This window comes from Myotis daubentonii, chromosome 7 (genome assembly GCF_963259705.1).
Source record: "Myotis daubentonii chromosome 7, mMyoDau2.1, whole genome shotgun sequence".
Lineage (NCBI taxonomy): Eukaryota > Metazoa > Chordata > Mammalia > Chiroptera > Vespertilionidae > Myotis > Myotis daubentonii.
The window spans coordinates 46,644,991-46,664,187 of NC_081846.1; the positions used below are offsets into that span (position 1 = coordinate 46,644,991).

The window sequence follows — 19,197 nt, forward strand, 5'->3', positions numbered from 1 at the left end:
ATATATAGACTAGGGGCCCGGTGCACGAAATTCGTGCACTGGGTGTGTGTGTGTGTGTGTGTGTGTGTGTGTGTGTGTGTGTGTGTGTGGAGTGTCCCTTAGCCCAGCCTGCCCCCTCTCACATACTGGGAGCCCTCAGGTGTTGACCCCCATCACCCTCCAATCGCAGGATCGGCCCCTTGCCCAGGCCTGACGCCTCTGACAGAGGCGTCAGGCCTGGGCCGGGGACCCTCATTTCCCCCCATCACTGGTTCTGCCCCCAGCCCAGGCCTGATGCCTCTGGCCCAGGCGTCAGGCCTGGGCAGGGGACCCCCAGACCCCTCCGATTGCTGGCTCTGCCCCTTGCCCAGGCCTGATGCCTCGGCCAGAGGCGTAGACCCCCATCACCCTCTGATCGCCTGATCGGCCCCTTGCCCAGGCCTGACGCCTCCGCCAGAGGTGTCAGGCTTGGACAGGGGACCCCCATCTCCCCCCGATCACTGGCTCTGACCCCCGCCCAGGCCTGAGGCCTCTGGCCCAGGAATCATGCCTGGGCAGGGGACCCCCATGTCCCTCTGATCGCTTGCTCCACCCCCCGCCCAAGCCTGACGCCTCTGACCCAGGCTTCAGGCCTGGGCAAGGGGACCATCATATCCCTCCAATCCCCGGCTCCGCCCCCCACCCAGGCCTGATGCCTCGGTCAGAGGAGTTGACCCTCATCACCCTCCAATCACCAATCACCGGATCGGCCCCTTGACCAGGCCTGAGGCCTCCGGCAGAGGTGTCAGGCCTGGGCAGGGGACCCCCAGCTCCCCGCGGTTGCAGGCTCCGCCCCTGCCCAGGCCTAACGCCTCTGGCCTAGGCGTCCGGCCCGGGCAGCAGGGACCCGCAGCTGCAGCGGCCCCGTGATCGTGGGCTTCGCTTTAGGCCCAGGCAAGGGACCCCTAGCTCCCGGGACTGTCAGCTTCGACCGTGCCCAGCTCCCATCGCTGGCTCCACCCCTACTTCCTGCTATCACTGGCCAGGGCGGAAAAGGCACCTGATTCTCCGATCATGGCTGGGGGGCAGGGCAAAGGCGGCCCCAGGGCCGCCTTTGCCCTGCCCCCCAGCTCTTAGCTCCCCCCTGGGTTTCCGATCACTGTCAGTGGCAGGGGGCTTCTTCCTGCTTTCCCTTTCACCTCCCTGCATTGTGCCTACATATGCAAATTAACCACCATCTTGTTGGCAGTTAACTGCCAATCTTAGTTGGCAGTTAATTTGCATATAGCCCTGATTAGCCAATGAAAAGGGTAGTGTCGTACGCCAATTACCATTTTTCTCTTTTATTAGTGTAGAAGATCAGTTCATAATGAATTGGGAGTTCTACAGTACACTGTATGGTATAGTTAAGGCAAAAAGTTTTACATTTGAAGTGGCTGCATACAACAGGAACTTAAAGATATGAAAAAAAAACACCCATACTTTATAAAAGAGAAGGAAAAATTAAAATTGCAGCAGTAAATCAAAATGAAAATTTGAAAAGTTAAACCATATTTTTTATTTATATATAACTATCACATGAATTATAAAGAAGAAAAAGAATATCAGAATATAACTTGATAGATGTATGCATGCTATGGCTAAGATAAATGTTTCTACATATCATGAGAACATTATCAGTATAACAGGGCATTATGATTATTTAAAAATATGCAGAACTTATTTAATCTGTGCTTTAGAAATAAATGTATACAGTGTTATAAATTGAAAAGAACTCAAAAGAATAACTAATACCAAATATACACCTGGTGTATAAGAATTTAAAAAGGCTGCATTCAGCAAAGTTAGTCAGCTGTATTAAAAAGGACACATATCCAAAACAAGATGCGTATTATGTAAAAAGGGACACTGTAAGATTTGCTAGCTGCATTAAATCCATGGTCTAATCCATGAAATTTCCTTTTAATTATCATTTAGACAGAAGCATGCAGTCTTAGGATCTACTTAGAGTCATCTCCAAACCCACTGAGGCTAGCTATCCTCTTTTTAGGGGCTAAGCAGGTATTCTGGTAGCGGCTTCCTCTTCCGCATCAGCCCGGTTTGCATTAATTTCTGCCAGTGTTCGGCCAAACCGTGCCCATTCATCATTTCGGGGGACAGCAATCTGCTGTTAAAAGAAAGACAATGTTTTATGCATATTGAAATAAAAGATGGGTCTACTCACTATTATTCAATTTGTTTTCAAATAACTTTTCCATTAAAAAGTAATAGTTGACCTGAATGGCATTTCCATAATTACAGTGACTATAACAATGATTTACACATTCTGAAACAAAAGACAGTGCTTGTGAAATGTGTTCTAACAGCCTCAGAAATGATTTTGCTATTATCACCATCAGTGTGAGAGAAAACATGACTTTTACTGCTGGGGAGGAAAATCTTAAAAAGTTTTACTTATTTACTTCATACTTTATTCCTAGTCTGAACTAGTTTTTGAAGCATAGTTTAAAAGAACTGGTTTCGCCCTAACTAACCGGTTTGGCTCAGTGGATAGAGCGTCGTCCTGAGGACTGAAGGGTCCCAGGTTCGATTCCGGTCAAGGGCATGTACCTGGGTTGCGGGCACATCCCCAGTAAGGGGTGTGCAAGAGGCAGCTGATCAATGTTCCTCTCTCATCGATGTTTCTAACTCTCTATCCCTCTCCCTTCCTCTCTGTAAAAATCAATAAAATATATTTAAAAGAACTGGTTTCTTATATTTTTTTTTTGTTTGGAGCACAAGATAACCTTTCTTGATATCTTAATCCCTGCACCAGAAGGTACACTACTTCTCCCCACTTAGTGATGTACCAAGAGCAAAACGGGAAAAGAGGCTTGTGATGCTTTTTTCTCACTGAAGCAGTTCAATAGCAAAATTTTTTGATAATTGTTATTATAATATTAGAGGAATATGACATTGCCATATTAGGACACAAACCATTCATTGTAGCAAATGGATGTGCCTGCTTATAAAATTAGATTAGGTTGGACAGTGATATCCAATTCAATATGGTACCTACCCACCACATCTGACTACTTACATTAATGTACTTAAAATTAAATAAAATCTAAAATTTAGTTCTTCAATTGTCCTAGTCACATTTTAAGTGTTCAATAGTCATATATGGCTTGTGGCTACCATATTGGACAGTGCTGATACAGAATAATTCCATTTGTGCAGATAGTTCAATTGGCTGTTCTAAATGATTCAATCTACTCTTCAGATCCAACTGCTAGAGGCCTTGGGGTGTCCAAGGCCTTTACTGAGCCATAGGCACAGTAAAGAAGGAGTGACTAAGGCATTAGTCAAACCTGGAAAAAAGGATATCACTCCTGGGATTGTGTACAGCCAACCTAGCACCAATGAGAGAACTGCAACTCATCCTGTTGGGTTCAATAATAATAATTCTGCAACAAGGCTCGAGAGCCAAGATCACTTTTCACAATGTCATCAGAAAACTCTGAAAAAATATTACTTTGATTTTCACTACCTGGTCCAAACAAATATATGAATACAGAAAAATAAAATCTTATCTCAATATCAATTCCGTAAAGCTTGAAAGTCCAACTATAACTCCAAATTTCTTTTTATGCCTAAAGAATTTCTAGCTTCCAGCAATGCATGCTTCAAGAAGCAAGGTACTTCCAACATATGATATTACCCTCAAAATCTGTTGCATGGGGACACAGGACATCCAGTTTAGAAAGAAAGTTAATCTCAAGAGTCCTTCCCATGGTGGAAAGTAAGTACTATCTTTACAACCATATAGTTTATATAATTCATGAACCTCAAAGACTAGTTTTAACCACGAAGATAGAGTTACTACTATATTGTGAAAGCTAAATAGATGTGTCAAAATTATAGGCAGTAAGCCCCATACCTCTCCCACATCATATATAACAATCTGTCCTTCAGAATCACCCACGGCAATCTCTCTTCCAGAATGGGTCCATCTTACACGATTAAGAGCAGGATTACCCTCCACAGAAATACTGGCAGTTGGCACCTAAAGGCATTTAAAATATAGTGCAGTGTTAAACATTTCATCAAGATTTCTATAAACATGTAAAATAGTAATTCTTCTTTCTTCCAATCTGGCTACATTTTTAAAGACAAAGATGAAAATAGATAAAGAATTTTCCCAACTTTCTTCTTGTTCAGTGATGCATTATGCATGACATTATAGTCAATCCTTGAAAATGGTTTGGGAAAATTAACTTAAGTCTTTATATAAGAAATTCTCACATGACTGGATACATCATGCTGAAAGATCTTCTCTTTAATAAAGTATTCTCTGTTGTTTTAACTTCCTTAAGAAGTCTAGCTGTTTGACAACAGATGGCCAAAACCCCATTTTAAAGAAACATTTCAAAAGCCCTCATAAACAGATTATGGTTCAATTTTAGAGGACAGGAATTACTTTTGAAGCTTGCATCTCTGTCAGCTGGAACTTGTGATTTGACCAGAATTCTTGGAAACAGTCCATACTGAAGGTACAGTATAGTTTTCTAAAGCCCCTGGTTCCATGAACTGTCTGGAGCAGGGAGAATGACGCACCAACACAATGGCGCCAGCCCCCTGCAATCTGACGGTGTCTCTCAAATGCTGAAGAAAAAGAGATTTACTTGCCACATGGACAGCAAACATTCAATGTTTGACTCAGACCAGAGCACAATCCAATTTTAAAAAAATTTGAAATATGACTCAAAATAATACTTCTAATTGCTACCAGTCATCCCCAAATTATAAATTTAACCTCTAGCATGCTGTTACATAGAAAAATTATAATTAAGATATATTCTTTCAATTTGAGTATAGGAGAGATCAAAATTTAATTATAACCACAAATCTCTAACACCAAAACCCAGATTCAGAAAATAAAATTGGTATCATTCTAGTAATCAGCAACGAATAATCAAGTCCAATCATCCATTTATATATCATTTTCTAGCAGTATTTAAATGTTCCTCCTCTAAGTACTAAACTAGCAGTTAGCATAGTGTTAAATTTTTTATATGTCCAATATATCACCTCCTTGCCCTGTATAACCAAGTATTTTACTTCAAGGGATTGGACTGATACCACTAGAAATATAAGGAGACGTGTGAATGAGTGGGATGTGGGGAAGCAATCAAGAGACTTTCTCCTTACTTGTTACTGACAGAACTGCTAGCATTACTTCTTACACCACAAACCAATATAGAATTCTAAGAATGTCATTAAGCCTCTCTAAGCTGGTAAAAATATACACAGCTAACAACAAATAATAGCTGCAGTGAAATTTCATGCCAACCAGTGATTTTAGTATAGCAATTAGGAAATTTGATGGTTTTTGTATTTATTTTATAGTAACAGTAAGAATGTTTTCATGGAACAAGTCATCAAAATATATTTTTCCTTCATTCAAATAAGTCAGGCTAAGACTAATGTTTGTGGGTGATATACAACTTTATCAAGGCTAAGAGAGAATCTAGAAAGTTAGGATTAAGGTTAACATACTTTAAGAGTCTGAGGCTCTCTGCTTTCTAGCCTATGAATGAAAAATATTCCCTCTGCCTTATGAATGAGACTTTGCCAGGACATGAGAGGCACCATAGTGCTTTTCAGAAGTACAAGGAAATGCCCCTGTGCTCTTCACAACAGTGTTTCTCCCTTCAGTTGGGCACAGCATGCTGTTCATCATTAGGATACAAAGCTTATTTGGTTTCTTTGTGATGATGCTACACTCACAGAGCCCTTTTACATTCCTTGAGATAAAAAGAACTTCACAAATTATTCAATAACTCTCCAATTTTCTATTTTTCAGTGCAATTTTTATTTTCCCACTTACCTCTGTATCATTATTGAGATTCCACAAATCCAGCCTCCCCATGCCATCCACACATGCAAACAGGGCTGGATGGGTAGGTGACCACATAACATCATAAACATAGTCTGAATTATCTTCGAATGAGTATAAAGGTTTGTTATTCTGAAAGGGAAAAGTTGATTCTTAGCGCAGTCAAAATATGACATACATTCAACAGGTATGACATTTTATGATATTTAACTCAGTCTAGAAAAAGTTCCCATAATTTGTTTTACTATACCGTATCTGGAGTTATGGAACTAAGAATCAACTATTGGATTGCATTTTCTTTTTAACTTATAGTCAACCATACTGTTTAAAAAAAGGAATAGAAGGTACTTTAAAAACATTTGTCAATGAGAGGATTCTAGGAAGAGGATAGCAATGGCACTGTATTTTTTGAATGTCCTCTAAATCTCTCCATAAACCCAGACAAAGTATAGCAAAATCAAAGATTCACAGACATCTACAACAAGATCAGGATGTAAGCAGGTAAAAACAAACCTCTGACAAATACAAGACCTGCACAGTATGAGCATCTGTGAGGCAGGGCATGTGGGAAGGCACGGGGGCTTCTGATAGCCAGAGAACAGAGCCTCATAGTCAATAACAGATGCTTAGTGGCCAGCATGGGGGTCAGTCTGAGAACAGCAGCAGAAACTGTGAGGGATTTTGACACAATTGCATTTATAAATAAATGCATACAGACTCCATGTGATATAAGTAAGGTCTAATGGTGCAGTCTGAGCCCTATAAACTCTCTAACACCCCAATCTCTAACAAACCAAAGAGTCCTTTAAAGACCAAGTCTCACCAAAGAGAAACTTCTGGGAGCAATATCCAAGTTGTGGAATACAGCACAGGAGGGGCAAAGGAAAGAGAAGGTGCAGATACAGGTGGTGAAGAGGAACAGAAAAGGCATATCTCACTTAGATGGGTAAAGAAATATATAGAAGGCATATCTCAGATCAAGAGAGAGATAGGTAAAGAAATATAAAAAAGGCTTATCTCAGAGAGATAGGTAAAGATATATCTGCTTTGCAAGAAACACAGGAGAGCTTTCACCTAGACAATACACCTAGAAAAGCTATCTTTTCCCATTCCCTCCCTCTTAAAAGAAAACTCATTTCACTAGTAGACAATAAGCAACAAAAAGGTATCTTAGTCAAATCCCATACAAAGTTATCATGACAGATCTTCAATAAGGGTGTCATAACAAATGGGAAAAGAACAGTCTTTTCAACAGATGAAACTGGGGCAACTGAATATGCATATGCAAAACAATGAAGTTGGACTGCCTCCTTCCTCACATGGAAATTAACTTAAAATGTACCACAGATCTAAATATAAGAGGTAAAACTGCCGAACCGGTTTGGCTCAGTGGATAGAGCGTCGGCCTGCGGACTCAAGGGTCCCGGGTTCGATTCCGGTCAAGGGCATGTGCCGTGGTTGCGGGCACGTCCCCACTGGGGGGCGTGCAGGAGGCAGCTGATCGATCTCTCTCGTCGATGTTTCTGACTTTCTATCCCTCTCCCTTCTTCTCTGAAAAAATCAATAAAATATATTAAAAAAAAAAAAGAGGTAAAACTATAAATCTCTTAAGAAAAAGCACAGGAGTAAATCATTGTGACCTTGGATTCTGCAATAGTTTCTTAGATAAGAAGCGAAAAGCACAAATGACAAAAGAAAAAGTGGATAAACTGGGCTATATCAAAACTAAATACTCTTGTGCTTCAAAAAAAACCCTCAAGAAAGTGAAAAGATAATTTATACAATGGGAGAAAATATTTGAAAATTATATATCTTATAAGTATTAGAACTCTTACAACTCATTAAAAGGCAAATAACCCAATTAACAATTGGGCAAAGGATTTGACTAGATTTCTCCAAAGATCTACAAACAGCAACCAACCACTTGAAAATATGCTCAACATCATTATCCATTAGAGGGATGGAAATTAAACGACAATGAGATATCATTTCATACCACTAGGATGGCTATATAGGACAGATAATAACAAGTATTGGTGGAAGATGTGAGAAATTGGAACTCTCAGACACTGCTGGTGGAAATGTAAATTGGTGTAGCTGCTTTGAAAAACAGTTTGGCCATTCCTGGAAATGCTAATTAGAGTGACATATGACCCGAAATTCTTCTCCTAGGTCCATACCTAAGAGAAATGGAAACACAGCTTGCTGGCAACCAGAAGCTAGGAACAGATTCTCCCTCAGTGCCTCCCAAAGTAACCAACCTTGTCAACACCTTGATTTTGGACTTTTCCCCTACAGAACTGTGAGAGAATAAATTTCTGTTCTTTTAAAGCCACGTAGTTTGTGGTTATTTGTTCCAGCATCCGTTGGGAATAAACAGAGTAATTCTGTATTTTTCAGGGTAACTGGGTAGATCTAGATTAATAACCAAAGGAGTCCCTATAGTAAATACATGAACAGTGAGGTGCTCTCAAAAGACCTGGGAAATACAGTTTCACTTGGATCAGAACAGGAATAAACAGATCCTCTTTAAAAAGAAATGATACCACCTTAGACGGTTTAACTCAGTGGGTAGAGTGTCGGCCTATGGACCAAAGGGTCCCGGGTTCGATTCCAATTAAGGGCATGTACCTTGGTTGCAGGCTTCTCCCCGACCTAGGCCCTGGTCAGGGCGTGTGCAGGAGGCAACTAATCAATGTGTTTCTTTTACATCAATGTCTCTCTCTGCCCTTCCCTCTCTCTTCCACTCTCCCTAAAAATCAATGGGAAAATATCCTCAGGTGAGGATTAACAAAACAAAACAAACAAAAAGAAACGATATCCAGGTCAGAAATACCTTCCTTATAACCTGCCAACAGGACCTTTTTGAGAAGACATGTGTCTATTAAAAACAAAAGAAATACAAAGAAGCAGAGTCTTACAACAAAATACAGACAGTATCCAATATAAGCACTGTCTACCTAGGAGAGAGTCTCAATCCATGAACTGTGAGAATTACCACCCAGGGCAAGACTATCTCTACAGGAAGATGAATGAATCATGCTATCATTGCTTGATGCCATTAAACATTCAAATTAGAAAACTTCCTTTGTTCCAATTGCTTGTTCACTAAGCAATCTTCTGATTATAATTTGGCTTCCCATGTGGGTTGTCTACAGGGAAACAATGAGCTGGTCAGGCCAGCATGAGTATCGGGGCTTTTTGACAGTTATTTCTCATTGTAAATTAATAAATTGACCTTCTCCAATGTATCCGTGTCTTAGGAGCCTGTCAGTTGCAGTCAGCACTCCCTAGCTAATCAACTCTAGAAGATGGACAAAATTGAATTTCTAAATATGTGAAGGACAGGCTGGACATGGGTCAGCAGCAAGGTACTATGGTCAATGCTGCCACTCGGTCCCAACGGTCCGTAGGCTTCCTCACGAAACACCCCAATCTCAAAGCATTTTTTCATTTTAACTTGTCTAATGTGTACAGTTGCTATTCCAAGAGTCAGTAAAATATCTTTGACCCTGTTTTAATGCTTGTATTCTCTGAGCATTAAATAGGGAAGTTGTTAAAATAAGGAGGGGATTTAAGACATCAGAGACTGTAACAAAATTTTAGGGTGTGTAAGGATTACAAAAGTCTGAAAACTACCAATTCTAAGAAATTATCACATTAACAATCTTAATTTTGTCACTTTACAGTAAATATGGTTTGATAGATATTGCTCTGAGACTAGAAAATACCGTGTATACATTAAAACACTTTGTCCCCCAAATAAATAATTTTTATAGTTTAAGAGTCATCTGTAGCCAAAACCGGTTTGACTCAGTGGATAGAGCGTCGGCCTGTGGACTGAAAGGTCCCAGGTTCGATTCCGGTCAAGGGCATGTACCTGGGTTGCGGGCACATCCCCAGTGGGAGGTGTGCAGGAGGCAGCTGATCGATGTTTCTCTCTCATCGATGTTTCCAACTCTCTATCCCTCTCCCTTTCCTCTCTGTAAAAAATCAATAAAAAATATTTTTTAAAAAAAGAGTCATCTGTAACAAGTATAGTTAAATGTAATGGAACAAATCTTCAGGTTACTTTCAAGAAGCTTTTACTTCTCACATATTCTTCCTACCATTTTCAAGGCTGGAAAAGTGCTTTTTATTGTGAAATTTCAAATTTGGTATTTTGAAAAGGTAACCATATCCTCCAAATAAATTTAGAAGCTGACTACAGAAGTAGATTACTTTAAATTAAAGTTGAGGCAGTGCCAAATTGAGATTTCTAGGGATTTTTTTAGAGGATTTACAGAAAGGGGGAAAAAAGGACTCTTGTTTTGCTACTGGGGCACAGCCAGATCTTAAAAAGTACACAGATACAGTGATATCTAATGGTGCATTCTTCCAGTTTACAGAGCACAGAGATAGAGAAGAAAAACACTTTAAAGGTATGTTAAATTCATGAATGTAAAGATACTGGTTTAAAGAGTTTAAAATGGAATTGAGAGAATGTTTTTAAAAAGAGTATTTAAAAGCCTTACCTGCCTGTTATTCATCACCATTATGTTAAAGAGCACAGAGGCTCTATCAAGTTGTTTGACAGGATAGAAATAAATACCAGCAACACAATTAACCTTAAAGTATAAATCTAAGATCAGCCCTAACCGGTTTGGCTCAGTGGATACAGCGTTGGCCTGTGGACTGAGAGGTTCCAGGTTCGATTCCGGTCAAGGGCATGTACCTTGGTTGCGGGCATATCCCCAGTAGGCAGGTGGGGGGGGGGGGTGCAGGAGGCAGCTGGTCGATGTTTCTCTCTCATCGATGTTTCTAACTCTCTATCCCTCTCCCTTCCTCTCTGTAAAAAAAATCAATAAAATATATATATAAAAAATAAAATAAAATAAAAAATCTAAGATCAGAGCAATGACACTGGGAGCCATGATACTGGCAAATAAAAACTATTTACCCAGCACATTGTTATTGTTGTTTCATCCTTCATACAAAACTGTTTGTGTGAAGAACAATTCGAATAAAAAGTAATTCTGATGAAGTTTTTGAAGGCCCTTGGGCATGGATAAAAACACCGTTCTACATACAGTGGCCCATTCTTTGGCCACTAACTTTTGAGAGGTATGTATGTGTGGGGAAGAGGGAAGAGGCATATATCACAGTGGAATGAATAAGAGTGTTCTATATGAAGCTCAGGGAAGAAAGCAATACCTAGCCCAGAAAGAGATATGCCTGCCTGTCATTCTTATTCAGAGACAGTTCTATGTTAAAATACAACAAAATACAAGAGTGAGAAGATATCAACCACCAATCAACCAATAATATAACAAAAGCAAGCATCAGTTAGTCTGCTTCCACAGATATAAGTTCTGTTCTTGTTTAGGCAAGACAGCCCCTTCATTTTTCAGTCCTGTTAGCAATATATGTAAGGATGAAAGCCTCAAATTTAAAGCTAACAGAAGGCTAGCAAACCGAAGCCCTGAGATATTCAAAATAACAATAAATCTACAAATAGATAAATTCTTTTCAATTACTAAAAGGACGCTAGCCAGAAAACCTAAGAGATGTAATGTCTCCTGTGCTATACACGGGACTACTAAGGTGAGAGCACAGCCAAGTTCTAGCCACTTACACTACTGCCTGCAGCCTATAGAGAAGCAGTGGCTTCATCTTTCCAATTCTGCCTCTTCCTTTGGTGTTACTAGCTAGTTTACGCATTTCTTTGGAGGAGTCTTCCTTCTCTTTTCCACGATGTAAATCTAATTAAAAGAAGGAAGTCAAGAACAATCCAAGAAAGAAAACAGACCACTGACTAAATGCATTCAGGTTCTGTCTAATACCCATGAAGGGAAAAGGAGGAACTGAACCTTGTTAAGTGCCTACTACATGCTACACACTATGTTAAGCATTTTTCTGTTTCTTTCATTAGGTTTAAGGTAAGTGCTATTTTTCTACCCGCTAATGCAAAACTGGAAAATGCTTAATTTTAAAAGGCAAGGTTTTAGAGGCGAAGTCTTCTAACTCACTTCATATTAGACTGAAAGAAAGCATCAAGAAAAGATAATAGTGAACAGTGAGTTAACTTGAACTAGATTTCTGAAGCCAGTATTTGATAACTGTAATAGCAAAAAAACATCTCTTAAGACTACTAGGTTTTCTCAAAATATTGAAGAACAAAATAAGGTCTCTAAACTTTGTCTCATGATGAATTATTCAAAAGGTCAATATTTAGGAAAAGGCAGATGGAAACATGAAAAATGTAGCTTAAAACTTAATTTCAATAGAATCTGATATTCTGAATATACGACTTTGCAAGCAACAATGTAATAGTGCAGAAAAGCTAGAGAGCAAAGTCAAGGCACTTTAATTTTAAAAAAGCTCAAATGAAATTACAAGGCCTATCACAGGAAGTAACATTCCTGACCTGACTTTGCCTTGAGACTTTCAGTGAGGTAGGGCATTGTCACATTTATCTGGAATTGCTGGAGAATCAGGAAGTACTTCATTACTTAAGTGGGAGTTTTGAATAACTGAAACTTATTAAAAACAGAAAATAACTATTTAAATTAGTTACTTTGGAAAACAAAAATACATATCCATCTATAACTTTATACAATACTTTCTTTTTAAAATTTATTTTAGAATTTACTGATTTTAGAGAGAGGAAGGGTGAGAGACAGAGAGAGAGAAACATCAATTTCTTGTTCCACTTATTTATGCATTCAATGGCTGCTTCGTGTATATGTTCCTGACTGGGTTTTGAACTTGTAACCTTGGTGTAATGGGACAGTGCTCTAACCAACTGACCTACCCAGCCAGGGCATACCATACTTCCTTTTAAAAAAAATATATATTTTTATTGATTTCAGAGAGGAAGGGAGAGGGAGAGAGAAATAGAAACATCAAGGATGAGAGAGAATTGATAGGCTGCCTCCTGCACATCCCCCACTGGGGATCGAGCCCACAACCTGGGCATGTGCCTTTGCCTGGGATTGAACCTGGGACCCTTCAGTCCGTAGACTGATGCTCTATCCACTGAGCCAAATCAGCTAGGGCCATACTTTCTTAATGACTCAAACTTATTATGTGTAGCTTTATCAAATAGGACTTATTGTACATTAGTTATTATCTGTCTTTTCCCCATTTTTCCATCAGTTCTATAAGCCACTATAGTCTGAACAAACCTCTAAAAACTCTCCAAAAAAAAAAATGTCTGACTTTAGTGCTGCATGACAGCTATGTGAGGTGCTATGCGAGATACTCAGGGGCTTTTTCTCCAGCTCAGTTCAGGGCAGAGAGTTCTGTGCTCAAAAAGCCTGAAGTAGTTGGAAGACTGGTGTTTGTGTGTGGGATGACCATATTTGTCAGCACACTTTTATGAAAACTACAACCTCTAGTAGCTCACTTATGTTCTGTCTAACTTCTTATCAAGTTTGATCTATCAGTTAATCATGCTAAGCTATTAGAAAACTTTCCATCTTTCCTATGTAGTACTAGAGCACCACCTTGTGTTAGAAACCTAAGCAAATGACCAGACATCTGTTTTTAGATACCTTAGTTGTCCAAAGCTTTACTGTCCAGTCAAATGATGAAGTGACAAAAAGATGTGAGAAGTCTACTGCTCCAACAGCTGCATGACAATGGATGCCAGTGATTGGTCCTTGATGTCCCTCAAACATCTCACTGATTCCAGCTTTGCTGTTTCATCAAAGTGATAATGTTAGGGAAATCTCTGTAAGACAGCCAACTTACAAAAACATTATTTTACAGTTTATTTATCAGACTTTGACATAATTTCAACACACTTAACTCTGTGCTCATAACCTATCAGAATAACTGAAATTGAGTGTTACTCTATTTGGTAACACTACTAAAGCAATCCTATATAATAAAAGGCTAATATGCAAATAGACCGAACGGCAGAACAACTGAACCAGTTGCTATGATGTGCGCTGACCACCAGGGGGTGTGTGCGGAACATGGCGGGCGTCGGCAACAGGTTGCAGAGCGTGAAACATGGCGGGTGTCGGCCATGGCGGGACGATGGAGCAAGTGAGCAGGGGGCGTGGACCAAGGTGGGGTGCCAGTTGCTGTCATCGGGGTGAGCCTCTGGTGGCTACTGAAAATTCTTTGGTCCTGTGCGCCATGGTCCCACCCGGCATTCGCACCTGCTGCCGGCACTGGCCCCACTTGCACCTGCTGCCGGCGCCTGGCGCAGGTCCCAGTCGCTTAGCGCTGTCAGCAGGTGCAAGTGGCGGCTGCCAGCCCTGATTGCCCCTAAGGGCTTCTCCACCTCCCCCTGCTCCTGAGGGGCCATCAGGGACAGCAGCCGCTGCTCACACCCGCTGCTGGTGCTGGCCCCGATCGCTCTGCCCCAATCGCTCTGCAATGTCAGTACATGGGAGCGGCGGTGGGGGCGGGGCTGCCGGCAGACAGGGGACCGGAGGCCACAGCGGGAGGGGTCAGGTGGGGGCGTGGAGGATGGGCCGAGACCTGACCCTGTGCCCACCGCAGCTTCATGGCCCACAGGTCCTTTCAAGGTGCATGAATCTGCACTGGGCCCCTAGTAAGTACATATTTGAACCATAAACATGATGTTGAAAACAGAACTCAAAAGTTCAATGTCTGAAGTGGTGGAATAGAGATAAAGGGATACTACATGTAAGAGAGAAAATCTGGACTACTTTTAAATCAAAAGCTTTGAAGTGAAGGTGATCTGTATTTGAGATGAAAACTGGACATTCAATTTTTTTTAAGGAAGCAATTGATAAGGTACAGCTAGACAATTTCAAAACATATTGAACAGCAGGAGAAATACTAGTCAATTTAAAATGTGTACGTGACATTACTCTACAATTATCAGGAGGACTGAACTAAAAGCTCAAAGTTCACATAAAATGAGAAAATGGCTGAAAGTCTTATTTACAACTTTAAAGGTCAATATGTGGCAAGTGTATAATATATTTGCAATTGCTGAATGTTATTTTCCACCACTAACTTCTGTAAGCATGTGCACACATACAAAACTACACCACAACTTTCAACATCCAGAATACATCATGATCCAAAATAACCTTTGATTTTTTAAAAATTGTTTTAATTTTATACACCTGATCTCAAATAATTTGTCACAAAAAATGAGTGACTCTAGGATAGATTTCTACTTAAACAAGGGGCAATTTGTTTCAATGAGATTATTCAGGGAAACATTTTAAATAATTGCAAATTCCAGTTTAGATGTACCTGCCATGGCGGCATGCTGTGTACACAGAACCTTCTTCACTCCCAACAACAAAGTTGTTGACGTCTCCAACAGGGAAGGACATTGATGTCACAGCTACTGCCTTTGACTGTTTATGAACCAATTCCATGCTGTCCTGGATAGAAAAAATTAAGGAAATTATTTTGCAAACTTGTAATTTTTATTTTTTTAAGAAAAATTTATATTTTTCATTGGTTTGTAAACAATTCTTTTATTATACTTCTTATATAAATTGCCTTTGAGTAAGTGAAGCAGGTTTGAAAATAAGATATATACAACAAACTATATTTAACACGTTTAGATTTATAAACTGTTACCATAATACCATTATAAAACATTTATGAAAAACATAAGCTGGGGTTTATAGATTTAAAAAATAACATTTGTCTCAAAATTTCAGAGTTTTCCAAAATAAACCTACCTGTGGATGGGAAAGCATGTCCAGACTCCATGAACAAATTTTTCCATCAGTAGAGATGCTAATCAGATTATGAGCATTTTGTGTTCCAACGACATTTACACAATATACAGGATGCTGAAGAAAGAGATATTAAGGTTTTCTGGAATTATTTCACCAAGAAAGGGAAACAATTTTTACTGCATAATCATAGATATTCTCTTTCATATCAAAACTGTCTCATATCTTCAGGGCATTTTTAATGTGAAGTTTGACACTATTCTGTTGATTAACAAAAGGATGTCTCAGAAGAGAAATGGGTTTTTAATAAAACAAATTTCCAGAAAAACAGAAAAAAGGCCTTTGTTCTTGGCTGCTAAATGATAAGGAATTCACACATCAAAGGAAACACATTCTGAAGCTACTCTGATGGGCACTACTAAGTATTTAATGGTGAAGGAGCACAGAAGTCTAATGGAAATAACCTCTTTACTTACCGTGTGTGCAGCAGCTGACAGTGGAGTTCTTTGCACTGGAGTTCTTTTATTGCTACGGTTATCCCACAGCACAATTTGGCCTGAATACGTACCGCCAACAACCAGATTTGGATGAAATTTTGCAAATGTAGCAGACATCACAGCTGACTGCAAATCAGTAAGATTTTTATATTTAAAATTCAAATGTTAGAAGCTTGACAAGTTATAAAAAAGCATTTTCCCCTTCATTATAAGGTATTAGAGGTTATAAAAACAAGTAAATAAATTCATTTTAAAATTTTTACTTTGTTCCAGAATATGAAAATTTATTTTTGAATAGTTTTTGCTTAAAAGTCTAATGTAATGATTACTTACATAAATATGTTTAAGTAACTTCTAAAGAAAGAAAAATATTATTTTATTCAATTATAGTATTAAGTCAAAAGGTAACTGGCTTTGCATTAACCTCTAACAATAATCTGACAACAGAGTATATGCTAGCTTTGATTCAGTTAAGTGCTTTTTTCAGAATTATAATATTATTAAAAGATTATAACTTATGTAACCAAAAAAGGCTTGCAAATTCTAACCTACTAAATCCTCTTTAAAACTGCATCTGTTTCCTACTTCACACATATGTTTCTACTTAAAACGATCTAGTTCCAACTCCTCAGGCCTTGTATAAGTAATTCAGTGGGCCAAGAGTCTAATTGTATATTCAGCAAATAAGTTCCTAAGAAACACCCTGTAGAAAAGACATTTTAGAAAATATTTCTTTTATACAATCAATCACAATAACAGAAAATCACAACTGCAAAGAACTTCAGGTGTGATTAAACATTGTAAGAGATGTCAGAAATGCTACAAAAAGGCAGATCATGTTGAACTGAGAAGTCTTCAGTTTTCTGTTAACATCTGTTTGCAAATACGGGTGGTTTAGAAAATGCCAACCCAATAAAATCATTATGTTGACAAGAAAAGAAAAAAGGCACTTGTCTAAATGCACTAATGAATTCTTAAACTTGGGAAAGCTGTTGAAAGACCATCCTACCTGGCAGTGAAATACATACTCTGGGGTGGTTTTTTTGTATTTCACATTCCATACGAGGGCCACCCCGTCCGGCTCATGAGGAGCATCTTCATTGTTGTTATAGGAAGCCACCAGTAACTCTGGATACTGCTCACAAAACCAAGTAGAAAAGATGCTATGATAAGAACTGTTTTTACATTCTCAGTTACTCATTGTCTCTATCAAATTATTCTGAAATACAAATACCTAATACTTCATAAAAAAAGAGGTATCTCTAGAGTTTGCTTACTGTAATGTAACATTACCTTAAATTAGTTATTTAAAATGCTTTAATTAACTTCATTAATATGTGTATTACAATTTTATCCAAAGGATTTGGTGAGCAATTGAAACTGGGTTTTGGCATAAATAAAATCTTGAGTTTTAAATATAAGTAATGTTTCCAATAATTTCTTCCACAGTTTACATAAGACAAAATGAATAAGAAAACATTAGATCTATCATCTATTATTATTTTAAATGATATATATTGATTTAATTACACAAAATTTCCATTATTAAAATAAAAGGTGAAGTAATTTAAGCAAAAACAAAACAGAAAACCACAACTCACAGATACAGACAACACTATGGTGATTACCAGAAGGAAAGGGGGTAGGGAGAGGTAGAAAAGGGTGAAGGAGGATAAACGGTGATAGAAGGAGACTTGACTTTGGGTGATGAACACACAAGCAATATACAGTTAATGTATTATAGAACTGTACACCTGAAACCCATACAATTTTATTAACCAATGTCACCCCAATAAATTCAATAAAAGTAAAAAAAATTTAAAAAAGAATAAAAATAAAGGAGGAAAAAACAAAAATGAATTAATAGCAACCAGTTTTATAATTTACCTGAGATGACCAATCCAAACAACTAACAACCCGATGCTTTGACCACCGTTCGTCAAAAAATTGTCGATTTAATGACAGTTTTGCACCTGCTTGAATCTCTCTATAGAAAAGACCAAATCCAGAAAAAGGTGGTGTTATAACTTCTTACTCTTAATCTTAATGTAATTTAACATTGCTGAAGCCATAATTTTAGCAATTAAACATTACCCTTCTTTGTCTTCCAAATCTCTGCCACTGTAGTCAAAGAAGATGTTAATCTGCTCAGAAAGAGCTCTTTCTACAATTCTTGTGGAATGGTCAAAGAAACTTAAAAACTCTTCAGTGTGCAAGATTTGTTGCTTTTCTTCTTCAGTCAGCTCATGAGGGGGAGCTGGAAAACAAATGTTTTTCTGAAGTCTGACTTATGTGAGTCAAATCAGGTCAACTCACTATTACAGTTTGGATCAATGAATGCCACACATTCTTTTACAACCAGATTCGCCTCTTTAATTTAGAGCATTTTATTCTACTTTCATACATAAACAATAAAGGAAATCTTAATAGGAATCAACAAAATTTTTTAAAGTTAAATTCTTTAAGATACCTTTATTATCATTTTCCTCATCTTTCTTTAAAATTTTCTCTTCTTCAGGTTCAATAGGTGGTTTAGGAGTCACTACATCATCATCTTCTTCTTCATCTGAAAAAAACAGAACAAGAATTATTTTTATGAAAATAACTGCTAATGTTTGAGGTCACAGGCAGAAGGTATCACAACTCTTTACATAAAAGCAAAAGCAAATCACTGATAAGACAGAATAAGTACAAATAATATGAATTTTGGCAACATAATTTTGAAGAAAGAATTATGTAGAACCTCTTGGTTTTTATACATACCTATGTAGCATCTTATCAACAGTCATTCCAAGTTCTGTAGCTATAGAAACTGAAATAAAATATGTAAGCAACTAGGATGAATTCCTCAGGGAAATTTCTAAAAGCTTGCAAGGTTTATCATTCCAGACAGAACAACATGCAACTCCTATGTAGTTTTATGTAGCATGCTGACACATTAATGCTGTAGAATGAAGAAAATCAAATGTCGAAAATAGCCTACAGAGCTGGCTGCTTACTTGTGATCTGAAACCATCAGCGTCTAATGGGTCTTCATATGGCATAAAGACGGCTTACATTAACTCTCAAGTTGCTATTTGAGAGGCAGGTTTTAAAGATAATAGCTATGAGACCACATTTTCTATTCTGTCATTTTAAATGCAAGTCTCATTACTACCGTTATATAATGTGGCAATAAGCACTTAACGTTTTCTTGAATAAA

General features: G+C 38.4%; 1 protein-coding gene across 5 annotated transcripts in view; it reads right to left on the minus strand.

Annotated features, from left to right (window-relative positions):
- Window positions 1-1,492: 1,492 nt before the first annotated feature.
- DYNC1I2 (dynein cytoplasmic 1 intermediate chain 2) overlaps window positions 1,493-19,197 on the minus strand; it is a 54,371-nt gene continuing 36,666 nt past the window's right edge. For 3 of the 5 annotated variants that reach the window (XM_059704110.1, XM_059704111.1, XM_059704108.1), the window contains 11 exons: window positions 18,466-18,561; window positions 18,090-18,252; window positions 17,883-17,982; window positions 17,005-17,130; window positions 15,975-16,121; window positions 15,502-15,615; window positions 15,062-15,195; window positions 13,372-13,516; window positions 5,828-5,968; window positions 3,878-4,003; window positions 1,493-2,125 (listed from right to left, as the gene is read on the minus strand). In XM_059704110.1, coding sequence (XP_059560093.1) covers window positions 2,012-2,125; window positions 3,878-4,003; window positions 5,828-5,968; window positions 13,372-13,516; window positions 15,062-15,195; window positions 15,502-15,615; window positions 15,975-16,121; window positions 17,005-17,130; window positions 17,883-17,982; window positions 18,090-18,252; window positions 18,466-18,561 — 1,406 coding nt within the window. In that variant the 3' untranslated portion in view covers window positions 1,493-2,011. The remainder of the gene's footprint in view (window positions 2,126-3,877; window positions 4,004-5,827; window positions 5,969-13,371; window positions 13,517-15,061; window positions 15,196-15,501; window positions 15,616-15,974; window positions 16,122-17,004; window positions 17,131-17,882; window positions 17,983-18,089; window positions 18,253-18,465; window positions 18,562-19,197) is intronic. The other 2 variants (XM_059704112.1, XM_059704109.1) reach the window with 1 other exon arrangement.